Source organism: Phoenix dactylifera, chromosome 14 (assembly GCF_051530095.1).
Source record: "Phoenix dactylifera cultivar Ajwa chromosome 14, Ajwa_hap1_PhDact_Kaust_v1.1, whole genome shotgun sequence".
Taxonomy (NCBI): Eukaryota; Viridiplantae; Streptophyta; class Magnoliopsida; order Arecales; family Arecaceae; genus Phoenix; species Phoenix dactylifera.
The window spans coordinates 1,743,643-1,769,145 of NC_143203.1; the positions used below are offsets into that span (position 1 = coordinate 1,743,643).

Genomic DNA, 25,503 nt, shown 5'->3' on the forward strand with positions numbered 1-25,503 from the left:
GGCGGCCCTTGGCTGCCCCTCAGCCCTAGGGCAGCCATGGCCGGGGCCTGTCACCCGCAGGCCGAGTCCGGCTCGGCTCGGCCCGGGTGGCGTTGGGCTCGGCTTGGGCCGTTCTCAGGCCGGCCCGCGGCCTGTTGGTTCGGCCCGCAGCCCGTGGGTCCGGCCCACGGCCCTCCTCCTGTTTTTCTCTCCCGTGCCGGTCTCCTCCTCTCTGTGCCAGTCTCCTCCCCTCTGTTTCATCAGTGAAACAGAGGGGAGAATACCCCACAGAGGGGTACCTCCACTCTGTCCTTGCCTAGAGACCTACTTACAGAGCCTTACCTTGATTCGGTTGACTGGAGTTGGGCAGTATCTCCTTCTCGGCAACTCCCTCCTTCCTCTCCTAGGGCTGCAGGGTCCCTTCCGCCTCCAGCTCCAAGGCTTGGCTCTCTGGTGCAGTAGATCCAGAGGGTTAGAGGTTTAGGGAGGGTACATAAAAATTCGGGGTTAGCAAATCTTAGGGGTTTTAAATACAGGGCTTATGACTTGACCCCAAAGGAGAGGTGGCGTTCTCTCCTTCCTCACTGCTCCGGGAGCCACCAGCTGCCCCTCCTCCTCAGGCCAGCTCACAGCTCATTTGCCGAGGGGGAGGAGGTGGCGGGCTCCTGTTTTGCATGCCGGTGGGGGTTTCTCCGTTGGCCATCTGGTGGTCTTGTCTTTTCAGCCCTCAGGCGGGAGATTATGGCCATCTTGGGCCAGCTAACCCCTCCCTGGCCCAATACTATTCAACTGGGCCCTACAGTATTGGGCCCGGTCTGTATTGGGCCCGGACATTACAAGTAAGATGCTTCGGAATGCATAGGATAGTAGCCTCCAGAAGATACCTCAAACACACCATATCCATATCCGTATCCGTATGGGTCATAGGCTGCTTGTGGCTGTGGATAATAGAATCTAGCATACGACTCGAAACTGGATACGTCTATTGATGATCCTACTCTATAAGTGAGGTTATCTGCAGCTGCATCGTGTCCTCCTGAATGACCTCGAGAAGTCCGTCTTCTATATGCAATCGTATTCTTACGGGCTCTACCAAATCGCATACCGTGGTCTCTATTCTGTGTAGCATACATAAACTGAGATTCATCGGTGAATTGAAAACCATCCTTTAGTTGTCTCATAAACGAAGGTCTCATGTCCTTTCTCCCTGGCCAGCAGATCTATGACCACTAGAATTGCTGCTCTTGGTCAGTGAACTAGCTCCTCCACACATTTCATTGGGGGTTACAAGTGCCTTTTTGTTTTTCTATTTTGGTATGTTGAGCAGCTGCTTGCTTATCCTTTGTGCCACTCGTTGCCTACTTACCGTTCGTGCCACTCGCCGACAGCTTATCCTTCATGCCCATTTTTGCTAGCTATGTTGGAAGGATGAATATCGCCCTCCTGACCGAGTAGTCGCCCCGTCTAAGCTTCTCTCGATCATATCTCTGAGAGGATGTCTCGAATAAGAAGTTATGTAGTGACTGACTCTCTAGTGATCCTTGTGGCTGTGGCTGATCAGTCGGAAGGATGCGTGAAATATTGCAATCTGCCCATTGCCCTGCATCGACACTAGCTTCGCTGGCTACGAAACTGACCGATCGTAGAGGCGATCCTCGCTCATCAAACTCTGGCTCCTGCAGCTGGCCCACAAGCTATCCGATCATAGAATCATCTTCATCATCAACGAAAGGACTATGGATCAGATCTATTTACTTTAGCTCCACTTCCTCCTAAATGCACTTCAGCCTCAACCTCAGATTGTAAAAAATATATACAAGATCGTTAAGGCGCTTTTGTGTAAAACAGTTCCTTTAATTGTTATAGATAAGGGCGAAAGTGAACTAGTTGCGCTCACAGCTACACGAGAAGACCATCTGAGAGAGGGTCTGAATGGCTAGCCGTTTAAAATTTTCACGGACACACCAAAATTAATCCACCATTCAGCTGCAAAAATATTAAATAAAATTACATATAAGATAGTATTATATTAGTAACTATGTAAGAAACTATGTAAGATCAGATAAATGCCCTCCTGATGTGTAATATACCTGGATTCATAATTTTCTTACGACAGCCGTCGAGACTCCAAAGCTGTTCGTGCCCTCTCTAAATATTTTGGTCTATGAAAAAAAACTATATTATAATATCTTAATAATTGAAGATATCGGTTAACTTATACATGTCACTTAACTTATCTCTTCTAGACATAGGATTGCAAATTTTAGACTAGGCTCCATCTTGTAAATCACATAAGGTAGAGCGGACATAAGTTCGTCATCCATATCAATTCGAGCTACGGTGTACTGAAACCTCGGATAGATGAAAGTTTCTACCCATCCGATAGTGCCACCGCCGCTCAATGATGTCGATGTACTCTTAGGCATACATCGGATTGGCCTTCTTGAACTGAATCTTTGTCGTCTCTATCAAATGATATGAAAAGGCCATTTGGGGGTACCTCTTGCTGTCCACGATCCGAAATACTTCATACAATGGTTTGATAGCCTTCACTATCTTCTCAACTAGCTGTCAAAATGTCTGCCTCATCACCAAGTCCTCGACAATGCTCCTTCAGTGCTGGCTTTCTCAAATCTACCTTTCTGCCACTCAAAACTGACTAACATATGACATTAGGCTGATTTTTTTTTCTAGAAATCTATCAAGTGCAACATAATTGGTAGCAAACCGTGTAACTTCTAGTCTCAAGATCTCTCTTCCTGTATACTTCCTTATCAGTAAAAAGACCCATGTATGGTTATAAATATATCTAGCGATGGTTTGAGCTGTCTCCACTGTCTGCTGCACTCTATGAATCTTCACAATGTCCATCACAATAGGCCGATACAATGTGCAGCACATGGGGTCTAGAAAATATGGCCGCTGCTCCAGCAAGATCTTTCCGACGGCCTTATATTGTAGCCCATTATCAGCAATAATATGAACGATATTCTTCTCCTACCGAATCAATCACCTCCATCAACCTGAAGATGTGCATGGTGTCGTGCACCTGATCGAATGCATCAACCAACTTATAAAAGAAAATCTTCGTATTACATATCCTTCGGTCCTAGAGGATCTACATCGGGACCGACAGCCTATATGGAAGAAATGACAGACCTATAGTATGTATTGTCCGCCACATTCGCTAGGATGTAGCTGAAGTAAAATTAGGATCCAATAGCTCGTCACATATTCTTCTTATTATCCTTTTTCAGCATTTTGTCAAGCCTCTGTTGTTTTGAATCCTTGCTAGAAAAAGCATGTAGATCTAAATCATGGATGGTGGCTCCAAATAGAATCTCTCTATATGACTTCTTTTAGCTACCAAAAGCCTCCAACATAGATGTAATACGGCCACCGACTTTACTGATAGCCTTCCTGACCGAGGTCCTCTTGAACTCTGGATCTGCCCTACTGCTCGCAGAATCAGAACCTGATTCATAGTATGAGGGCCCAAATCGAGCCCTATACTTGGCCACCTCCTCCCGCCACAGATCATCGAGGCTCGCTTGAATGATAGTTTAGATCTGTGCATCCTCATCATCTGGAGTAGACGAGGCTTACTCCCTAGAGTAATAGGAAGGTAGCTCTGCTGCTCGGCGATCCCCCTCTGCTTTCTTGGCAACTCTTCCCTTTACTGCTTTGAAATCAGCGAAATATATCTTCAGCAGCTACTGAACCTCTTATAGACAATTCTGACACAGATACGTCAAGGTAACTACCAGCTAAGTGCTGCTTCAACCAGATTACCCCTTCCCTCTTTAACTCTATGTTGCACCAGTTGCACTTTCAATGGTGCTGACCCGAGAGCATTTGCCCATGATCCTGACCAATATCACGCTTTGGCTCATTTTTCTTTGATGGTTCAATTCCTATAGGTTTATCAAGTACGTTAGTTTATCAATTATTTAAAAATAGCAAAATTTCGTTACGATGAAAATATTTTTTTCTTAAAAAAATTATTTATCTAATACATAATACTAATTTTTTATATTATTTATTTATTTATATATTTTTAGTAACTTTTAAATTAAAAAATATTTTTAAATACCATAAATTCTGAAAAATATGTTTTTACTTCAGAAAATATTTTTGAAATACGTATTACGTACTACTATTTTTTATGATTTTTAATATTAATTATATTTTTAATTAGTTTTTAAATTCAAAGTCCATTGATTATAAGTCCATTGAAGAGTCGACCCTTGAAAACAATAAATCGACCGCTGTCATCAAACGAGGTGACTCCTGAACTGAGAGAACCAACTCCACAATGTTCACAGAAGAAAGACAACGCCGCAAAACAACAAGCTCGAGTCAACCCGTGAAGATCATGGGTCGACTCTTGAAGATCACGAGTCGACCCTTGAAGATGTTGAGTTGACCCCTAACAACAGTAATGGATGGTTTTTCTATGAGTCGGAATGGTTGTTTTTATCTCCAACGGCTTTTAACCTGTCTAACATCTAGGAGAATGTTCCAACCACTTCCAAATGGTATAAATACATGGAAACACTAAAGGAAAAGACAACTCAAGCGGGCCAAAAAGAAATCCATAGCAAAAAAGAGAGCTTCTAAGAGAATCATTCAAGAGAGCTGAAAGATCATATCTTACACAGTTGAGAGTTGGTGAAGCGCATTCCAGATCAAAAAAAACCAACCAACAGAGCCAAGCTCCATTTTTTTCTTTGTATTTATTGTTTAGGAGCCATACTTTATTGTGCCCGCATTTAATTCTTTCTATACTATATTATAGCAAGTTTCAAGGACTGAAACTTGAGGGAAAGGGCCATCCAAGCCTTAAATTGGATTATGTCGGTTTTGGTAGCTTGCCTGTGAAAATCAACTAGGTTGATTATGAGCTCGAGTAAAACAATCGGTGTAAGTTTTGGTTGATTAGCTGTGAAAATCAACTGGGTTGATTGTGAGCCCGTGTAAAACAATTAAATTATAATCCCTAAAAGATTAAAATGAAATTCCCAAGAAGAAAGTCTTGGAAAGTGGACGTAGGCACAGGATTGGCACCGAACCACTATAAATTCTGTGTTTGTATTGCCTAATCTATTTGCATTAATTTCTTGCATATCTACTTTAGTTAGTTGCTTAAATTAATATTCTTCAATCAAGCTTTCATTCCACTGCATTGATTTTAAATTTTCAAAAAGACCAATTCACCCCCTCTTGGGGTTGCATAGCTGGGCAACAAGTGGTATCAGAGCCTAGTACTTAAGCCTCTCATTGAACTAACCGTCAAGAGTTAAAGATCTATAGCAGCTCCAATAGGAACCTCTCTTGCTGAGGGTCATTCCACAAATAGACCTCTTTTCAATGCCATAAATTATACTTATTGAAAAGCAAACGCATGCACATTTTTGTTTAGGCACTAGTATGACATGTAGAGTGTCATAGTTAATAGACCTCACACACCCACAAAAAATATTGATAGTGTGGATCTTTCCAAACCCAAAGGGGAATGGGATGAATTTGATATAAAGATGGCACAGCTAAATGTTAAAGCCATTAATATTCTTTACTGCTCTTTAGATGATAATGAATTTAATTGCATATCAACTTGCTTTTCCGCTAAAGAGATTTGGGATAGACTGGAAGTAACTCACAAAAGCATTAACCAAGTCATAGAATCTAAAATTATTATGTTTGTACATAAATATTAGCTATTTAAAATGGAGTCTAGTAAGTCAATTTCTAATATGTTTACTCGCTTTACAAATATTATTAATAATTTTAAAAGTCTTGGTAAATCTTATACTAATAGTGATTTGGTAAGAAAAATCCTCAGGTCACTACCAAGAGCTTGCAAGGGCAAAGTCATGGCCAATCAGGAAGCAAAAGATCTCAATGCCCTTTCTCTAGAAGAATTGTTGGGCTCTCTGAGAACTCATGAGTTATCCAAAAAGCAAAATTTTGAAGAAGAGTCAATAAAAAGAACCATCGCTCTCAAATCAACAGCATAAAAAGAAAAAGAGCGAAGAATCAAACAGTTCAGAGAGAGATGAGGAAATGGCCCTCATCACAAGAAATTTAGAAGATTTCTGAGAAGAAGCCAAGGAATAAGAAGGCCTTTGGCCAAGAGGGAGGAAAACAAAGAAAAGAAGAAAGCGCAACCGATGAATTCAAAATGCTGGGACATTTTAGAGCAGACTGCCCACTACTTAAAAAAGCTCTTAAGAAGCCAAAGAAGAAAGCAATTATCACTACATTGACTGATAATGACGACTCAAATTCAAAAGAGGACCCAAAAAATAGCAAATCTATACCTTATGGCTCATGAGAATAAGATAAACTCTGAACCATGGTCTAACGAACCAGCCCGTACCAGCCGATTCGGGCCATATCGGACCGGTTCAGTGTGTAACCGGTACGCCAGAGCCATGAAAATCGTTACGGACCGAACCCAACCGGAGCCAGAGAAGACGAAGAGAGAGCGGGGAAGAGAGGGAGGGAGGGCCGGGGGGGGGCACGGCGGGCTCCCTCGCCCCCCTGCGGGCTCCGCTGCCACCCCCGGCCCTTCGCAGGCGGCCTCTCCTCTCCTCCCTCCCTCCCCCGCTCGCTCCCTCGTTCTCTTCTTCCCCGGCTCTGGCGGAGAAGAGTGTTCCGGGTCGGTACCGGTTTAAACCGATACAAACCGGAACCGTACCGGTCCGGTAGACGACCGGTACGCCTACCGGTACCTGTACGGCGAACCTTGCTCTGATCCATTAAATGATTTTACCTTTGAAGAGCTTCAAAAAACTTTCTAAACGTTATTAGATGAGATTAAAAAGCCTAGTCAAAAGAGTAGAGAGCTAAAATTGAAAATTCAAACTCTTTTCAATGAAAATAAAAATATTTTAAAAGCAAAACAATCCTTACTAGAAGAAAATCAGAACCTAAAGAAATAAATTAATTAAAACTAATTGTTAAAGATTTACTTTAAGTTATAAAGAGTTGAACATGATGTTAGATAGCCAACGAATTATTTTTGATAAAGTTGGACTTGGCTATAACCCTCTATTAGAACAAAAATTATTAAAGAAAATGTTTGTCAAATCTTCAAGCGATCAATCAAGAAAGACAACATGTTATAACTGTGGTAAAATTGGCCACAAATACTTTACCTGTAATTTTAAAACAAATAGCTTAAATGGTAAAGTTATTATTAAGAAAATATGGGTTCCAAAAGAAACCATAACAGCTAACCTGCAAGGACCCAAGAGAGCATGGGTACCTAAGACATTTGAATTTTGTAATACACGTATGTCTGGCAGCCCTTGGGTCAAAAAGAAGTTAGTACTTAGATAGTGGGTACTTTAGACATATGACAGGAGATGAATCACAATTCATTTTTCTTAAAAGAAAAGAGAAAGATCATTAGAATTGGTAACATCAGTATCACTCCTACATTTATTGAAAATGTATTATTAGTAGATAGTCTCAAACATAATCTTCTCAGCATCAGTCAATTATGTGATAAAGATTTTAAAGTAATTTTTGAATCCTATATATGCATTATTTCTAGTCCTAGTGATGATGGCATTAAGTGTACAAGACATAAGCATGAAAATGTATACTTTGTCAATCTTGACCATTTATCCACAAAAAACATGCAATGTTTGGTTGCCATAAATATCAAAATCAGTGAGACTAGTTGGTTGTGGAATTATAGATTAACTCATGCAAGCATGGACCTTATTTCAAAATTAGCTAGAAAAGATCTAGTTAAAGGTCTACCCAAATTAAGTTTTGAAAAAGATATAACCTGTAATGCATGCCAACTAGAAAAATAAACTAGAGTTTCTTCTAGGCCATTAGAACTTCTGCATATAGATTTATTTGGGCTAACTAGAACTTCAAGTCTAGGTGGCAAACGTTATGGTTTTTCATCATTGATGTTTTCTCAAGATTTGAAATAAGGTATGCAAGTCCTTTCCAATGAAAGATGTTTTCTTTTAAATGAAAAAGTTATGCAAGTCCCTAAAATAAGTGAACTGAATTTCAAAATCATGATTTTGAAAAGTTTTGAAATGAAAATGAAATAGAACATAATTATTCTGTACCTAAGACACCCCAACAGAATGGGGTGGAAGAAAGAAAAAATAGAACCCTTAAAAAAAAGACTAGGACCATGCTGTGTGAGAGCCATCTTCCAAAATACTTTTGGACTGAGGCAATCAACACAGTTTGTCACCTTTTTTCATCAAATGTTTTTCCCATGATACTCTATGTTATTTTGTATTGGTTTGGATCAAGGTCGGAGGAACCGATACCGGGCACTGTACCGGTTCTCCGGCGGCACAAGTCAGTACGGGCCGTGTCGGGTTCTCCTATTTCAAACGAAATAGGGGTTCGGTTGCGGCTTAAAAAATTTTGGAATTTTTAAATGAAATAAGGGAACCCGCTGCAGCCTCGCCTGTCGCGGCCCTCCGCCGGCATCCTGACCTCTCCCTCTCCCTCCCTCTCCCGCTCGCTCTCTTTCCTTCTCCTTCTCCGACTCCGGCAATGGGTCTCATTTTCTTTGTCGAAACTGTACTGGTGAGCCACCGGTATGGCTCAAAATGACCGGAACCGTCCGGTTCGGAACAGTTCCACCGACCTTAGTTTGGATTGTTTAAAACAAGGACTTTTCCCATTATATTATTCACACAGGAAACTGCAGAAGTTTTATGTACATTTGAAAGGGCAAGTATTTGAAGTACATAATAACAAGGTTTGTCTGTTACTGTTATGCTTTTGAGCTTTTCAATGAAACATCTTCGGGATAATAAAAAAATAAGCAAGATATTTTTGCTATATTTAAGTTAATATAATTGACTACACACCTCTGAAGGAGATTAATAAAAATGTGGCAACCGCCAAGCAGATTTACTTGATCAAGAAAAGAAGCTAGCAGAGGCTTCTCAGATAGAGCACGAATAACCATGTGTAACACATCCTCAATGCATACCATATCCTGACTTCTCTCAAAAAAAGCAATAAGAGCCTTTATATCAGGTGGTGAAATTTTTTGCCTGCAAGTCCAATTTCCCTCCATAAAAAATTATGATAAAAAAAAAGTGATGACAATGCTACAACTACAGGAGGACATGCAATGTAAACAAAAAAAAAAAGAGGTTATTCAAAATATTGAAGAACCCAAAAATCATGAAGGTATATAAATATGTGAATGACAGCACATACATCAAACTCATTTCTGCAAGACTTAACAGAAGAAGACGTATCTTATGAACTTCTTCAAGGCCCGGTCTCATTCCAATTACTTGTTTGGTTACGGGATGCAAAAGAGGCTTGGCCCCAACAGCAGTCCGAGAATCTGCTTGATCCCAGTAGAACTGGCATATAATATCTAGAATCCGAGGCAGCCCACATAATGTTGGTAACAAGGCTCTATTATTCTCAAAATACTGAATGAGGAACATGTAAAGATCCCTTTGCACTTCATAATTTGCAAAGACCCAAATATGTGGATTCAAGTATATTCCTAACATGGCATCTTTTAGAAGCATTTCGGACATGCCTGAGTAAAATATGAAATAGTGAGTTGACATGCAGGGCATAAGTGAAAAACATAAACTGAATTATGAATCAATCAATATACATATTCAGAAAAGAAAGTCTGAACTGGTTACCGCAATTTCTCAAGACATCAAACATATTCTTTAAGGCTGAAAGTGTTTCCATATTTAATTGCTGGAGTGGAACAGATTGAAATAAGAAACCAAGGATAGAAAATCCTGAAAGAAGAAGCATCTGTTGTTGATTCGGGAAATTCCCATCTAAAACAGATGCAACAAGCTCAATAACTTCAGCCGCACATTTATCGCTAGTAATAGATCTGATCAATGAATAGTCAAACTGCCCATTATCTGTTTCAGACCTATCAAACTGGGTCAAAAATGGGAAAAACACAGACACACCACCAACACAGTAAATAATCTCTTGCAACAAGCGACGAGAGCATAACTTTGTCCCATCCATAACTATGGCTTCAAATAAGTTCTTCTCAGAAGAATTGTCCAGCATTAGTGACACATTGAATAAAGACCTACCATCACTAGCCTGGAGAGAAAAATATGGGGGCTTAGTTTATTCGGCCTTGACTTGTCAAAAACGTCATGAGAGACCATGTTATGAAGAAAAATTTACTAATAAAAGAACTGAAACCTGCGCATTCAAGCCAAAAATGATCTTTGCTGAAAGGCCATCTTTTGCATCTAGAACTCCATTACACAGTGAATTGTCAGAAGCAAGGAGGACTTCGTCACCAAGGAATGAATACATGTAACTTGGACCAAGGCAATATATACCCCTTACTTGCTCAGATGAAAGGGCATCACCAAACACATAGACTGGACCAATTTGACCAAAAAATGGAAATATTTTTCCAAATTTGAATGAGTGGAGCTCTTCATCAGCTGGTCTAAGTTCCATTCCTATGGTACAGCGAGTCATAACCTCACTAACTTTTGCATACCTGAAACATAATGATACCAAACGCAAAGTTTTTCTCTTTTTTTTTGAGTATAGCGGACAAAGTAAAAAGGACTAAATATATATCACAAAGTGATAGGTGGGAAGAAATAGAAATAATGAGTGATATTCATGGGATTCTGCAGACCTGCATTTTTCAGAGGATATGAGATCACCATCAACGTAACACCTGAGTAAGCTCCCCCCAGAGAATGCTCTCCCTATGCTATGAGTGATACAAAGGAAATGCCACTTCTTGGGAAAAAGATTTACAGGTAGTAGAATGGACTGCCTTTTCTGGTTAACGGACTGCAAGAAATATGAATCCATCAGAAGGCAAGCAGGAGATTAATTTCCTGCAGTCATCGAAATTACGCAGCTAGAATCAAGCTACAACTTTAAAAATAAAAATATAAAAAGCAGATATATCAAGTTGGTACACAGAGAGAGAGAGAGAGAGAGAGATCTCAAATCAAATTACTTCATAATCATCCATAGCAAACAAATGCATTAAAAATGGCCCTGAAAAATGTTTCACCCTACTAATCCAAAGTAAGTGCTTCTTGTACTAAATAAGCCCTCTATATTCTATCTGTAGTTAAATTAACAACTATATGAAAATGTAAAGGTTATAAAAGCTTCTCAAGGAATATGATGCCAAGATTTTTCATCCCATTATGTCAATTAAATTCTAAATTACTATTTTGAATCTAGTCCAAATACTAGTAGGTGAAATCTTCTAAAGGAGTCACACTGACCTTGAACTCTCTCCTAAATTTGATGACAGACTCCACCCAGACCATGATATAGTTGAAAGGATCACTACTTACAATTCATCTAATAAGCAATAAAGTTCCAATGCAAAGCTTAGAGGTATACCTCACCATATAAAGATCTTGGAGGACAACAAATCTGAGCAAGAGACTACTCGAGAAACTAAGAGTATGAAGTCATCCAATGTCCTCCAAGACTATGGCAAGGCAGTGGAGCAAATTGCCAAAGGTTGTGGTCTCCATCTTGGCGAGGATTGCGTAAGCTGGTTCGTCTTTGCAAGACCTTGATTCCAAAAGCTAGATGTCATTCTCCTTGGATCTTAACACGATGTTCAAGAAAGGAAGAGCATGATGGCAACATGACCTCTCATCATATACCATCATCAAGTGCTCCTCTATAAATTCGCTTCCTAAAACTTCTTTTAAGATAGAAAACTCCTCATTTTTCCTTCGAAAAACATGCAATAAAGACAGAGCTAGGTAACAAAACTGTTCGTTGACCATAAGTTTGTTGATCGATGACAATGGCGACAATGATCTCCTCTAGGAGAAACCTTGTATTCAAGCTCTTCGATAAGATTTTTTCTAGAGAAAAAAAAGGAACTCCTTGAGAAGATCATCTATCTCCCAGCATAGCCAGACAGAGAGAGGCACGAAAGAAAAGCAGGCAGCTGCTCAGCATAGCCTGAAAGAAAAAGAAAAGGCAGTTGCAGCCCGATGGAGAGAGTGGAGTCAGTTCACACAGATTCAGAGATCAGAGAGGGTAGTGATGATAGTTCTGGCGATTATGGATCTAGTGGCTAGGGAGAGAATGGAGGATATGATACCATCGTTTATAAGACAGACATAGAGTAATCTTTGATTCGCAAGTGAGTCTCAAGTTACGGATGCAAGATAACGACTACAGTGTACAAACTGGTAGAGTCTGCAAGGATACAATTTCATATTGAAGACGGGCTCCTCGAGATTATTAAAGACACGATGCAGCTGAAAATGACCTTGCACATAGTGTAGAATCTGTAGACATATCGGATTCCGAGTTGTACGATAGATCCTATTATCCGTAGCCACAGGCAGTCTATGATCCATACAAATATGGATATGGATATGGTACATTTGAGGCATCGTCTTTCGGTGATGTGAGAATAGGCCTAAATGGGCTGAAGCCGGTAGGCCCAGCCGATTTCAGCCCATAACCCCAAAGAAGAACTAGAACAGAGTAACCTTTGCTCCGTCTTCCTCGGAGCGATGAGGCTGCGGGCGGTTAAACTCCCTGACTACGCGGGGAGTTAAAACAGCTGCAACCAAACTCCGTCATGCCACTCTCATCTCTCTCTCTGACTGCAACTCCTCTTTTTTTCATTCCATGAGCGCCGGGGGAAGAGGAGAGGAAGGGAGAAAGAATCCTTTGATCTCGTAGGAGAAATTGGTGACTCGTTTCTTCCTCCCAGAATGATTCTTGATGGAAACCCCCAAGGAGCACAGCTCGTCAGAAATCTTGAACCTGGATATGTATCTTTAGAGACATAAAAGATCAAAGTTAGACGATGAGGATAATAACTATCGTTACAAATCTGAGGTGAGTTTTATGTTCTGGTTTTGAGAAAGCCAAAGAAAAGTTTTCCTCCAAAGTTAGAGATTATTCAAATCCATTTGCTTTGTCAAATTATTTGGAGAGCTTGGATGAAGGAATATATGGAAGTGTAACCAAAGAGTATGAAATTCTCCATGCTCAGAGGATGTAGGTCATCAAATTCTTGTCCACATTATGGCCATCACTTGCAAATTCCTATCCAAGTCTATTATCTAGCTCTCATCGTGGGATAAATACTTGGTCAGACCTATCAACCAGAGGGAATCAGAACTCAGATCGACGAGAATGTCAGCAGAAAAAAAAGAAGAAAAAAACACACAAGTCCAGCGTTCAGAATATTTTGTATTGTGGTGATTCTGATTTAATGATGCAGAGGAAAATTCCAGATGTTGCAAATGGCCCTTCAGATTCTTGCTCAAAATACCAAGAAGGGAAGACAGCACATCTGCCATAATTCTTGTTTCAGATGATGAAGATGCAATCCATCAAACAGGAAGTCAACATGCTTCCAATTCTGGAAGGAAATCTTCTGATTTACAAACACTGATCATAAGAACTCGAATTGAGAGCCTCCAAAGACAAGCCATGATAACACAAGAAAGTCATTCAAACCAGATCAGTCCCTATGACTATGGAAGTGATAAGTGAGATGATAGTGTTGCATTTAGAGCAAACTGGCAACCATCTGTTCAATATCAAAAAGTTGTCCTACAGAAATTTCCTGAGAAGCAGTGATTTCAGGATCTTGTGAACCAAGATTATGCAGAGAAGAGAGGTGAAAGACAGGTGGAAAAGCTCTTGCTTTTGAAATAACTATGGAGGGAAAAACAAAAGAAAAACTGATGTAAATTCCACGCTTGTTTCATCTGCGGCTGTCCAGGAGCATTCATCGATCATGGGAATCTGCCAACAAGATGAGGCAGAAAACTTAGAAAATGATGAGCATCACCTAGATGATCCTTGGAAAGAAATGTCATTAGATATGGAGTACTCAAAGAGTCCTAAATATGTTGAGCCAGCTGCTGTACAAGAAGAAGAAGAAGAAGAATGCAAGCACTTCCCCATACTTCAGGATGATCTAGGCATTCTTTGTCGTATCTGTGGAGTTATTTAAAGAAGTGTAGACACGATATTTGAATACCAATGGGCAAAGGCCCCTCAGGCAGCAAGGACCCTCATGTCCAGATTAAGAAACACCAAGGATGTAGATGAAACATTACAATATTCCGAACCTAAATTTTTGGAAGATTTTATAGCAGCTGACATTTCTATCCATCCAAGGCATTTGAAGCAAATGAAGCCACATCGGTTAGAAGGCTTTAATTTCTGGTTAGAAATTTAGTAAATGATAGACCGGGGGGTTGCATTCTGGCTCACGCCCCGGATCTGGTAAAACTTTTATGCTCATTAGTTTTGTCCAGAGCTATTTGGCCAAGTATCCATCGGCCAGGCCCTTGGTAGTGCTTCTGTCTATATGGAAGAAAGAATTTCAGCATTGGTAAGTTGAGGACACTCTCCAAAATGATGACAATTTTAAGAGGTACATAACTTGATGCTTCAAAGTGTATTTGTTTCAAATTATTGGTAAAATAATTATCAGTTGATTAAATTTTGAAATATGTTTTGTACTTAGTAAAATGGGTCAAACATGTTATAAATCATTTGAAAATTTTGCTATATGCTATGAAATATGTAAAATATGACTAGACAACTTATGAAATCTGTTTTTATATGTATGTATTCTCAACATGGCTATGATCTGTTCTGGCGCCGCCAATGGAGATTATTCGTTGGCCTTGTCGACTTGTATTTGTAAGAAACAAGTTTCGACACCATTGCCACTGGTGATTAGAATAGTCGTTTTTGGACATCGTTGCCACAGGTAATTAGAATAGTGATTTTTGGACACCTCTGCCACAGGTGGTTAATAATAGTGGTTTTGGGCACTTTGTGCGACCCATACCATTGGGTTACATGGCCATAGCGTATTTATGTTGGGATTCTAGTATCATGGTTTTTATGAAAATGTATAGTAAATTTCAAAAGAAAACATGTTATTTATGATTTATTTTTTAATCATTATTCTGTGTTTAAATTAAATATTTGGCATGCTTTGACCCCACTCTAGGGTATTATGTTGATTACTGGGCTAGTGTAGCTCATTATCTTATTTTTTCTATTTTTCAGATCCAGAGGCATGATCACATGGAATTAGGGAGTCGCTAGATTCTTGAGATTTTATTCAATTATTGGCATTTTTGATAGATTAGTTAGAGTATTTGATTTATGTTGACATATGGTATTTTGAAACTTTGAAAGATTGCTTTGAATAAATTATTGAAAAAAAATTCAGAAATTTGTCATTGCTTTAATATGATTTGCAGCCTTGCATGCTTGTACGGTTTGCCATATAGGGGTGCGGCGTCTGTTGCGCTCTGGTCCTCTGGACTCAGGGCGTGATGGGTGACTACTACCCTATACAGCTCAGAGTATCTTATGGATCAGATGTTGCTGTCAGTATATTCGGATAGACACCTCCACAGCTGTATTACAGCCAGAGAACACCTCTCAGAGCTAGAGCTACAGTGATTGATCTGAAACTGATTTCTTATAGGATGAAAATATCGAACTACAACGACGCTTAATTATAGGGATGGGCTGATGTGCCTCCTGATTATGCTAATGATTCGGATATCTACGAGAGACATTGCCACTCGACGAGATTCTAGATATCGGTATGTATGTTGTACTTTAAATAAATGTAATTGATTGTATCATTTTGTGTTTTATATCTCACTAATTGATTTTATGATATTTCATGTTGCTTCTCCTAGCATGCAAAATCGCTGGCTTTTTTCTTTACATTTTGGTTTTAGCCTCACACTAAAGCAAAAGGCTAGATGTAGCAAACCCGATGACACAAATTTGCCAAATTTTTGTCTCCCCAATGTAGCATTGTTTCAGAGCCATACCCCGGTAATGCAAAAAAATCACTCCAAAACATCAAGAAGTATCATTTAGTGTGTACCGAGACGATAGAAACATTAAAAAACTTCAAGAAATATCAAATTAGACTTAAAATCATTCAAAAAACAAAAATAATTTTATTACTTTTCTTAAAGCTTAAAAAATTGAAAAAAAAATGCATGACAATTTGGAACCAGCACGCCACAGCGTAACTTGTGTCGGTACAGTACCGAACTGATGCCATATCAAACTGGTAACTGACCGGTATGGATCTTAATACCAGTTCAACTAACCTTGGATATAACACTCCAAGATGCGACAAGGTTAAGGAATCTCACAAAGGAGCTCTATCACACCTCTCGAAAGAATGTAAGAAGGATTCATTTTCTCAATTTTTACTGTAATATGAGTTTTTAATTGTTACGCAAGCTCATGAAAGTAAACGTGAACCATGCTAAATAACTTGTAAAATGATCGGAAAATTCAGGATTCCCTAGATCATCTCTACTATTATATAAAGCAAACATCTAGCGAGCATCTGTGTAGCTGGACATTCAACTCTCCCCTCCCTTTTAAGCACCACAAGTCGCATAATGCACCTACTAGCTTAGATCTTCCGCTTCTCTCTTGTCTAAGACAAAAACAATGGACCTATGGCAATCAAAAGTAGAAATACATTTATCATCTAACATAAAATTCCAAGAAAAGCTTTACACAGAGTCATCCACCTTGCTTGTCACTTGCATCGCACATCTCACATGCTATTGGCTAGCTTTATATCAAAAGAAGCTCATCATGCTTATTTTTTTTTCTTTATTAATATTAAATAATAATAATGATCAAGAGTAACTATTATACCCTCAAGTTGATGAGCTTTCAATGGAACATTTTTCAATAAACAATAATAATCAACAATAGAATATGAGCTTAATTAGACAAAACATTTATACCTCAAAAATCAGCATGCCCTTGTCAAGCATCGCCAAGCATCCCCTTCCATTATCAGTGAGAAAAGAAAAAAGTCCCATTATGCCACTCTCATGGAAGTCCTCTATCCTTAGCCAACATGAAAACGAGAATCCTTTATTATAGGGCCATTGCACTGGAGTTTTGATCACAATTCCCTGCCAGAAGAAAGAAACTTAAACTACTAATTAAAGAAACTCTCATTAGGAAATGTACAATTGCAGCAAATAACAGAGGAAGAATTTAGATTCTTAATAAAAGTACTATAAATACTAGCAGTTCATTTGAATTATTGTAATGTGCAATTTTTTTTTAAAAAAATGTAAGGATTATGGGAGACCAGGAACAGCAAATGTCAGGCATAATACAACAGAAAAAGAACTGCATCTTCAATGTGCCACAAGAATTAGTCCTATCATGAACAAGAAAATTATGTTGGTGTCATTTGCTTACAGCTGAGTTATCATGATATGTCAAATTGTAGTAACATATCCCTACAAACAAAATAAAGCTGAAGGCCAGAAAGCAAATCAGTGCAGCAACATTTGGATCATGTAAAAGATGGCAGACAGCACAATAATTTAACTTTCCTCTGTCAAAAAGCTGAAAGGTAGAAATGAAGTTTTTTCAAACATTATGTTCTGCTACAGAAATGTAAGTATCATAAAACCAATTATCGGAAGACCAAATAAAAAGATGGTTTCAAAAACCTTCAATCAGAACCAAAGAAACCAAGGAATATTTCCACTTAATTCTTGACAAGTGATCTAGCCTGACTAGATGAAGCTACAAGGATAGTCCACAAGAAACAAAGATTGCCTTTCACTATGTAAAGTTTAATAGCAACTATGCTCAGAAGTATGATTCATTTTCAGAGGGGGGCAAAATTGGCACTAACAGTATTTGCAAAAATTAGTTATGTTTGGAATCAATGAAGAAACCCTTAAAAATATCAGTTATCAACCAAATACAGAAGTGTGTATACATAGCTTTTACTTCTGTAGAAAGCTTCTTCTGGAAGTAATTCAACTAACAGTTCTCTAAAATGAAGATTGAACTATTGAAGAGCTTCCTCACATATTTCCTATTTGATAAGCACTTTCTGGAAAAGAATCACATCTCAGCAAGTAACAGAAATGAGGAAGGACAAAGGAGCCAGTAGGTCAAGTAAAGATAGTGGCTTTGGGTTTTCAGCTTTATCATGACTCGGAGAGAACTAAGTTTTTGAGTGTGGACTCAAACATCATGCATCTATTCATTTAACTAATATCGGATCTGATCCAACTCACGTTAGGTCCACGACATGTTTAAACTTTTTGGATTTGACTCAGAATGTTGTGCAACCTCAAGTCAGTTCTGACTAGTATTAAAACCATTTTGCTAGAACTGAAATAATTCTGTTGAGATTTAGGTCACATATCTAAGACTTTGATCAAATCAATTGGTTCAAAAGTTGGTACAGGCATGTTAAAATTCTGTGGTGCCTGGGTCAATCAAGTTCCACCCAATAAATTGCATATCAAGTAGATATGGAAGTCAGTTGCTTTAAAATTGAAATTAATGTTAATTTCAATACGCAGTAATTGCTTTTTCAGAAAGGAAGAAAGCCTTATGTGTCTCGGCAATTAATTCAAGTCTGTCTTTTTTTTTGTAGTAACTACAATAGCTGATTGATCATGTCAACTGAACATGGAAGTTTGCACCTCTATTAGTGGTAAATAATTTTTATTTTCTGAGCTCAGCAAGTCTCGTTATGCAATTATATATGATGTTTAAAGGCTTCCACAGATTACCAGTAACATGAATGAAGTTTTCATGCTCTGCATTTAATTAATATGCATTAACTCACTAATGTAATTTTTTACATACTTTCATAGATTTCAATGCTACCTTGTTTTAGCAATCAAGGGGCATCTATCATCCCCCACCTCTACATTATCTGTGGAAATCTATAAAGCGGTATCATTTATACTTGTCGATTTTACATAATCACTAAGTGGAGCATCCTTGGTGACTAATGAGGCCATATCTTCCTTCATAGCCCATACAGTCATATCACCAATGGAAGCATTGAAAAGTCTTCGATAGCTAAAGAGATCATAAAAACTGTGCTTATCCACCCCAACCCCCCTTTTCATACAGGAAATCGTGATCCAGTCTCCCACTTTCCTTTGTGGAGATATTAACAACCTACCTAAAGCCATGTCAATGTCCAGCTTCTAGTTGTCTTAGGCTAAGTCTATCCTACCTGTGCTAGTGTAAAAATTGCCTTTTTCACTGAACTCGTTTGCGACAATTTCAGGCATCAAATACTTGAAGAACTGCAGCCTCACTTGTTGATGTAATAACTCTCAAAATGGACAATTCCATTTAATCATCCAAACCTGGCAATCATTCAAATTTTGATTACATAAATTTTGTATCTAGTGATGGCTTCAATGGACAGCATTTATTCAAAATGGCAAGCAACAGTAATTTAAACCATGTAGATGGACAGAGTTTTTGTTGGTCTTCCATTAATCGGCCCACTCTTTAAACTCCTATACCTGTTTCTAGGAAATTCCTTACACTTTGTACCATAGATCCACTTTTTGTTAACACCTACAATGCGTATTTTCTTCGCCTCCAACACTAAGCTACACAACATCTTACTCACAAAAATTCATATTTAAACCAACGTTTGAGCATAAACTCTTTGCTGGCCTGTTCATTAACTTAACCCCTAGTGACACAGCTCCTAAAATTTTAATTTCTAGGCATATCCTTTCTATTTGCACCACAAACCCATCTCATCATTTCATTTTTGATTACTGATCCTGTAAGCATACTTTCTTCATAACCAACAGCCCGATCCAGATAAAATTCTCATTTTTTATATTTTTATTGAAAACACCCAGAGTGATTACAATGCACGTGCAATCAGATGATTCTCAGGAAACATGTTTAGTAGAATATGCACACCTAGCTCTGTTCTTATTAAAATCTAACATACCAGTCTTATATATTTGAAGTCCAGGAAAACATAAGGTATTTCATCATAATTGGTTGTCAGTTCAATACGACTTCAGTAAATTGTTTAAAGCTTCAGTATTATTGCAAGGAATATCTCTTCAAAATTGAATATTTCATTTCCCAAGACAAAGCGGTGAGCAACCAACTAGATATGCATTTCACACTTACTACTAATGTCAAGGCTACAGAAGCAGCCAGATTTACATGAATCTCGGTATAAGCTCGCAATAGGATAGGTTAGTGAGGCCATTAAATTTGTGCAAATGATCTCCCAACAACAGCTTAAGATCTCATGCATTACCCACACCAGTAATTCCATGAGTCAGGACAAAACTACTGCTATCAGAGAAAATATTATCATTCATGCAGCTGCATGAAACCATGCATCCTGAATAAAGTAGTTCCATATACCACTATAGCGGTGAATGGTGATACTGAATTTTCAGCAAAACACCGGCACTAGCTCATTTAAGTCAACCAACACTAGCAGTTCGATACTGTAGCACTGTACATATATCCAGCAGCAACATTTATATTTTTATTTGGACATATCAAACATCTAGGAACCAACAAACTGCATTCTAACATAAAGAGAATATTCCTTTTATACATTTCCCTACAAAATACCACCATTAGTGGTACAACGCCTGTATGAAGAGAACTAAAATAGAGGCCAACCAAAAATATAGAAGGACAATAGAAAGCTTCAGTGCTACATAACAAGAAAAGATATAATGTCCATCATGCAGCATGCAAATTTATAAGCCCCCAAATACAATTCAAGGAGAAAATTTACTACATAATTGACAATTACAGATACGTTAAGGTTGAACAATATATAGAATTACATGCACCACTTATGAGCTTGATTCAAAAAGCTTAATAGGAAAGCATAGCAATTTATAAAATTAAAAAAAAATCATCTAATCCCTCAGTTAAAAGAAACTTAATATAACATCATAATGCAAACAAAAGCAAAAAATAAGGGATAGGAAGGAATATGTGTTCCCAGAACATACAGAGTCCTGGCCGCTGAACTCGAAAAATGCCTCAGGTCCTTTTTCCTTAAGCATATAATGAACACTTGTCAAAAGCAGCGAGCACTTTTGCGCATATCCAATCCTTTCACTGCGAAGAAGAGCAAATATTTTGCGTATATCCTTCCCTGATATACTATGCCCACCAATGATCTGGATTAACTTAGCAATTTTTGCAATTATGTCCTCTCTTTCTTCTACAGAAAACCAATCTAGAAGAAAACTAAGGATTCCTGCTCTGAAACATGAAGTTCGATTCACAATGGAATCTTTTAGCAAACTTTGGAAGACATCAAGTCCATAATGCTGCAGTGAGGTGCTGCTCTGTCAACCAGAATATGTAGATATTAAAAAACTAGAGTTCACTATTAGAAACAAAAAAAAAGGATAAAGAAATATAGAAAACATACAAACCTTTTGCAAAACATTTAGAAAAAGTATAATCACATCTTCATTCTGAACAAAAAAGGAAAAAATAAACTCAGGAAAATTAGTAACATCAGTGACACAATATTATTACGCTTAATTTACAGGTTTCTGCCAGCAGCATTATAATGACATTATCAGCTGTATCACAGTATCACCATAAACACCAAGATGAAGTGAGCAGAAAATCATTATCTATGTGAATATATGAAGCAGAAGTCCACTTAAACTACCAACCTTTATAACAGTTCTCTTTTTCATGTCAAACCTCCCATCCACGAGCATGTCAAGAAGGGCAGTTAGAAGTCCATCACTTGATTGCCACTTGCAGAAGTCCAAGAGCAAACTCTGTAATGTTTGATATCCCACACCAACAAGTGCTCTAAAGGCAACCTTCAATGAGTAAACAACAAGGAAATGGCTGGTAAGTTTTAACATTATATAGTTACAGATATTTCTTAGTAGAATTAATTTTTAGCAAACTGTAATCAGCATGACTGTCATAGGTATAAGATATTGTGTTGAGTAAGAGAAAAAGAAAGATGGTTATGATGAAGAAGCCAAAAATATCTGGTTAGCTTTATATGACAATAAAAAGGACACATTATTTGCAATGCGAAGAAAAGCCCAAGACAACCATGGAGGCAATGAGATAAAGCATTAGCCGAAGTACCATAGATCCAGAGAAAGCAAGGTAAAAACTGTGGTGATGCCTGCAGTAATAAAGGATAGGAATTGTCCATGATAACGAAAAAAGGGGAACCTCCAGGGCCCTGGATCCTTGAACATAAGATAACAGGAGCATGGGAGGGGCACACAACCTGCAGCCTTTCAATAATTGAGATTCCCAATACTCCCATGATACCTAAAATAAACTTCTAAAGGAAATGAGGTTCATCTGAATTATTTAGACTTTAGATAGTCTGACTATTACAAGACAAGTATAACACACCAAACCAACTAACAGCCATTAATGAAAATATTACTTGAATACTACATCTTGACATCCATACATGCCCTCCAAGGATTTCAAGTTATTTGATTTTTGATGATAGAAAGCACACTGATTTCGAATATTAACTCTAAAATAATTAATTTTTTTAGGGCTCCAAAATCTTAGCATAAAATTTCATGGTTTGAAACAACTTATTATATGTCTAACGAAAAGATCAATTAATTTCAAGAGTTTTAGGATGAGAATATGTTTTTCTATTTGTCAAGAGTTCTATTATGCTTAATGCTTGAATATATTTTAGAACTGTCTATTATTTTTAAACAACATAGGAGATCGCTTTTTTTCAAGATGCATATGAGACAATAGAAAAAACATAACATAACCATCTAGCCTTTTCCCAACTTCGAGGGTCGGGTTTATGGAACCTTATTCACCAAGTTTTCCTACTTAAGACCATCTCTGATGTTATTCTAAGTTTCTCCATATCCTTCTTCACAACCTCCATCCATGTTACCTTAGATTATCCCCTCCTTTTCTTAACATCTTCAACACAAACCAAAGTACCTCTCTTTGCTACATCCTCCTCAAATCTCCATTGTATATGTCCACACCATCTGAATCGATTTTCTTTCACTTTGTCCATAATTTGTACAACTCCCACAATCAAAGTTCGCCATCTCGGTACCGGACCTCGTATCACTACCACACTAGCATAGTGTTGGTACCAGGGTCTGCTGAACCGACTTGTACCGGTCGGTTCAGCCCGAACCGGACCGGTACCGACTGGCACCGGTCCGGTTCCGGGGTATAAAACGGTTCCGACCCATATCGTTCGGTTCGATGCTCGAACCGGTGCGAACCGAGCAGTTCCCACCGGTATGAGCTCGAACCGGTGCGAACCGGTACCGGTGCGAACCGAGCCGGTTCGCACCGGTTCGGTGCTGAATTTTAGTGTCAGCGCTGTGGCACTTTGAAAATACCACACTTTGAAAGTGCTAGCCAGAGGCACTTTCAAAAGTGCCACACTGTGGCACTTTCAAAGTGCCGCTTTGTGCGGCACTTCAAATGAAAGTGCCGCTTTGTGCGGCACTTCAAATGAAAGTGCCGCTTTGTGCGGCACTTCAATTGAAAGTGCCGGTGCGGCACTTCAAATGAAAGTGCCGCTTTGTGCGGCACTTCAATTGAAAGTGCCGGTGCGGCACTTCGAAAGTGCCGCGCTGTGGCTCACAGTGGCACTTTTCAAAGTGCCACAGTGCCTCAACGGTTGGCTATAAAAGCCGACCGAATGTTGAAGCCAAATCCATCAGCTTAGGTGAAGGAAAGGCAGAGAGAAAGGAGGAGGAAAAGAAGAGAAAGGCAAAGACAAAGGCATGAAAAAAAATTAGAAAGGTCGGAGAGCGTCGTTTTTCTTGAAGAAAAATCCAGCAAAAACTAAATAAGGTAAAATTTCTTTCCGCTACATTGTTTTTTTTAATATTTCATTTAAATTGCTTAAAAAAATTAAGTCAAAAATTGCCAAAAAATAGGAAATGATTCAATGATTCCATTTCGTCTTAGAATTTTTTATATGTTGTCGATATATGGACGATGTTAATGGTGACATTAACTTTTGTTTTTACAGAATTTATATAATTTAAAATTTAATTAAAAAATTTAAACATTAATTTTTAATTACAAAAAAATAGAAATTGAAAAAAATTAATGTGGTTGTAGGAATGGAGCCGTCAAGAAGAGGGCAACCCCAAGAGCGTAATATTGGCTAGGAGCATGAGAAGATGCTCGGTGAACGGCACCAGTTTCAGTGCAATTATTGCCACAAGTGCTTCAAAGGAGGAGTAACCAGATTAAAGCAGCACTTAGCCGGTAATTCTCGTGAGATATCTGCATGCTCGGAGTGCCCACCGAGCACCCGTCAGCTGATGAGGAAAAACTTCGCTGAGATCAAAGCAGCCAAGGAGAGGGCTGCCAAGCAGAAAGCAGAGGTGGAACGCCAAGCTGCAGAAGCACCTTCCTATCACTTGATGGAGTCACAGGAGGTCGAGGGTCCAGATGAGGAGGAGGCACAGATCCAGGCTGCCATGCGGGCGAGTCTGGATGATCGGTGGCAGCAGGAGGAGGTGGCGAGGCATCGGGCTCGATTTGGGCCCTCGTTTTTCGAGTCGGGCGCCGGTTCTGGTGGAAGCAGACAAGATCCAGAGTTTCAAAGGACAACCTTAGTCAGGGAGGGCGAGGGCAGAGGACGTAGCCGGATTGCATCTATCCTGGATGGTTTTGGTGGCCGAAAGAAGTCTTCCGGAGGGATTCCACCAGGTGCGTCAATCCATGATGTAGATCCGCATGCCTTCCCCAGGAGAGATTCGAAGCAGCAAAGGGTAGACACAATATGGAAGGAGAAGAAGAAGGATATGTGGTGAGCTATTGGATCCTGGTTCCACTTCATCCACATTCCAACGAATGCTGCAAACAATACATACTACAAGTCTACCATTTCTGCCATACAGTCTGTCGATCCCGGTGTCGATCCTGCAGGCCCGAGGGACATTTACGGTGAGCTTCTTGACAACAATAAGAAGCTAGAGAATTGGATTGGCTCATATAAGAGCAAGTGGCCCACATATGGGCTCACTCTGATGTGTGATGGTTGGACCGGTCCGACAAAGCGGGCCTTCATCAACTTTCTGACATACTGTGATACGAAGACCTTCTTTCACAAGTCAGTTGATGCTTCGGATAAGGTGCACAACGCTCATACATCCTCAGACTTATGGAGGAGGTGATTGATCAGATTGGAGAGGAGAATATCGTGCAGGTCGTCACTGATAACGGGACGCAATATAAGTTGGCCGGACAGGTCTTGATGGAGCGGCGGCCACAAATTTTCTGGACCCCATGTGCTGCATATTGCATCGACCTCATCCTGATGAATATTGGAAAGATCCGTAGGGTGCAACATACGATGGAGATAGCTCAACGCATCACCAGGTATATTTATAGCCATACTTGGGTTCTTTCATTAATGAGAAAGTATGCAGGGAGAGAAATTCTTAGACCAGGAGTCACACGGTTTGCTACGAATTACATTGCACTTGATATCCTTATCGAGAAGAAAGGAGCCCTACGTCAGTTGTTTGTTAGTCCCGAGTGGCAGAAAAGTAGATATGCCCAGGCCGGCACTGAAGGAAGAAGGATGGAAGACTTGGTAAGCAGGCAGTCATTCTGGCAGCGGACCAATGCGATAGTCAAGGCTATCAAACCATTATATGAAGTGCTGCGGGCCGTGGATAG

The 25,503-nt window shown here is 39.2% G+C and overlaps 1 protein-coding gene across 17 annotated transcripts in view; it reads right to left on the reverse strand.

The window, feature by feature from the left end:
* The window catches only part of LOC103710848 (binding protein), a 124,194-nt gene that overhangs the window by 31,816 nt on the left and 66,875 nt on the right, over nucleotides 1-25,503 (reverse strand). For 16 of the 17 annotated variants that reach the window (XM_088710773.2, XM_088710775.2, XM_088710776.2 and 13 more), the window contains 9 exons: nucleotides 21,501-21,656; nucleotides 21,252-21,293; nucleotides 20,820-21,161; nucleotides 16,773-16,946; nucleotides 10,637-10,797; nucleotides 10,183-10,492; nucleotides 9,648-10,077; nucleotides 9,199-9,535; nucleotides 8,841-9,029 (listed from right to left, as the gene is read on the reverse strand). In XM_088710773.2, the coding sequence (XP_088566899.2) occupies nucleotides 8,841-9,029; nucleotides 9,199-9,535; nucleotides 9,648-10,077; nucleotides 10,183-10,492; nucleotides 10,637-10,797; nucleotides 16,773-16,946; nucleotides 20,820-21,161; nucleotides 21,252-21,293; nucleotides 21,501-21,656 (2,141 nt within the window). The remainder of the gene's footprint in view (nucleotides 1-8,840; nucleotides 9,030-9,198; nucleotides 9,536-9,647; nucleotides 10,078-10,182; nucleotides 10,493-10,636; nucleotides 10,798-16,772; nucleotides 16,947-20,819; nucleotides 21,162-21,251; nucleotides 21,294-21,500; nucleotides 21,657-25,503) is intronic. The other variant, XM_088710774.2, reaches the window with a different exon arrangement.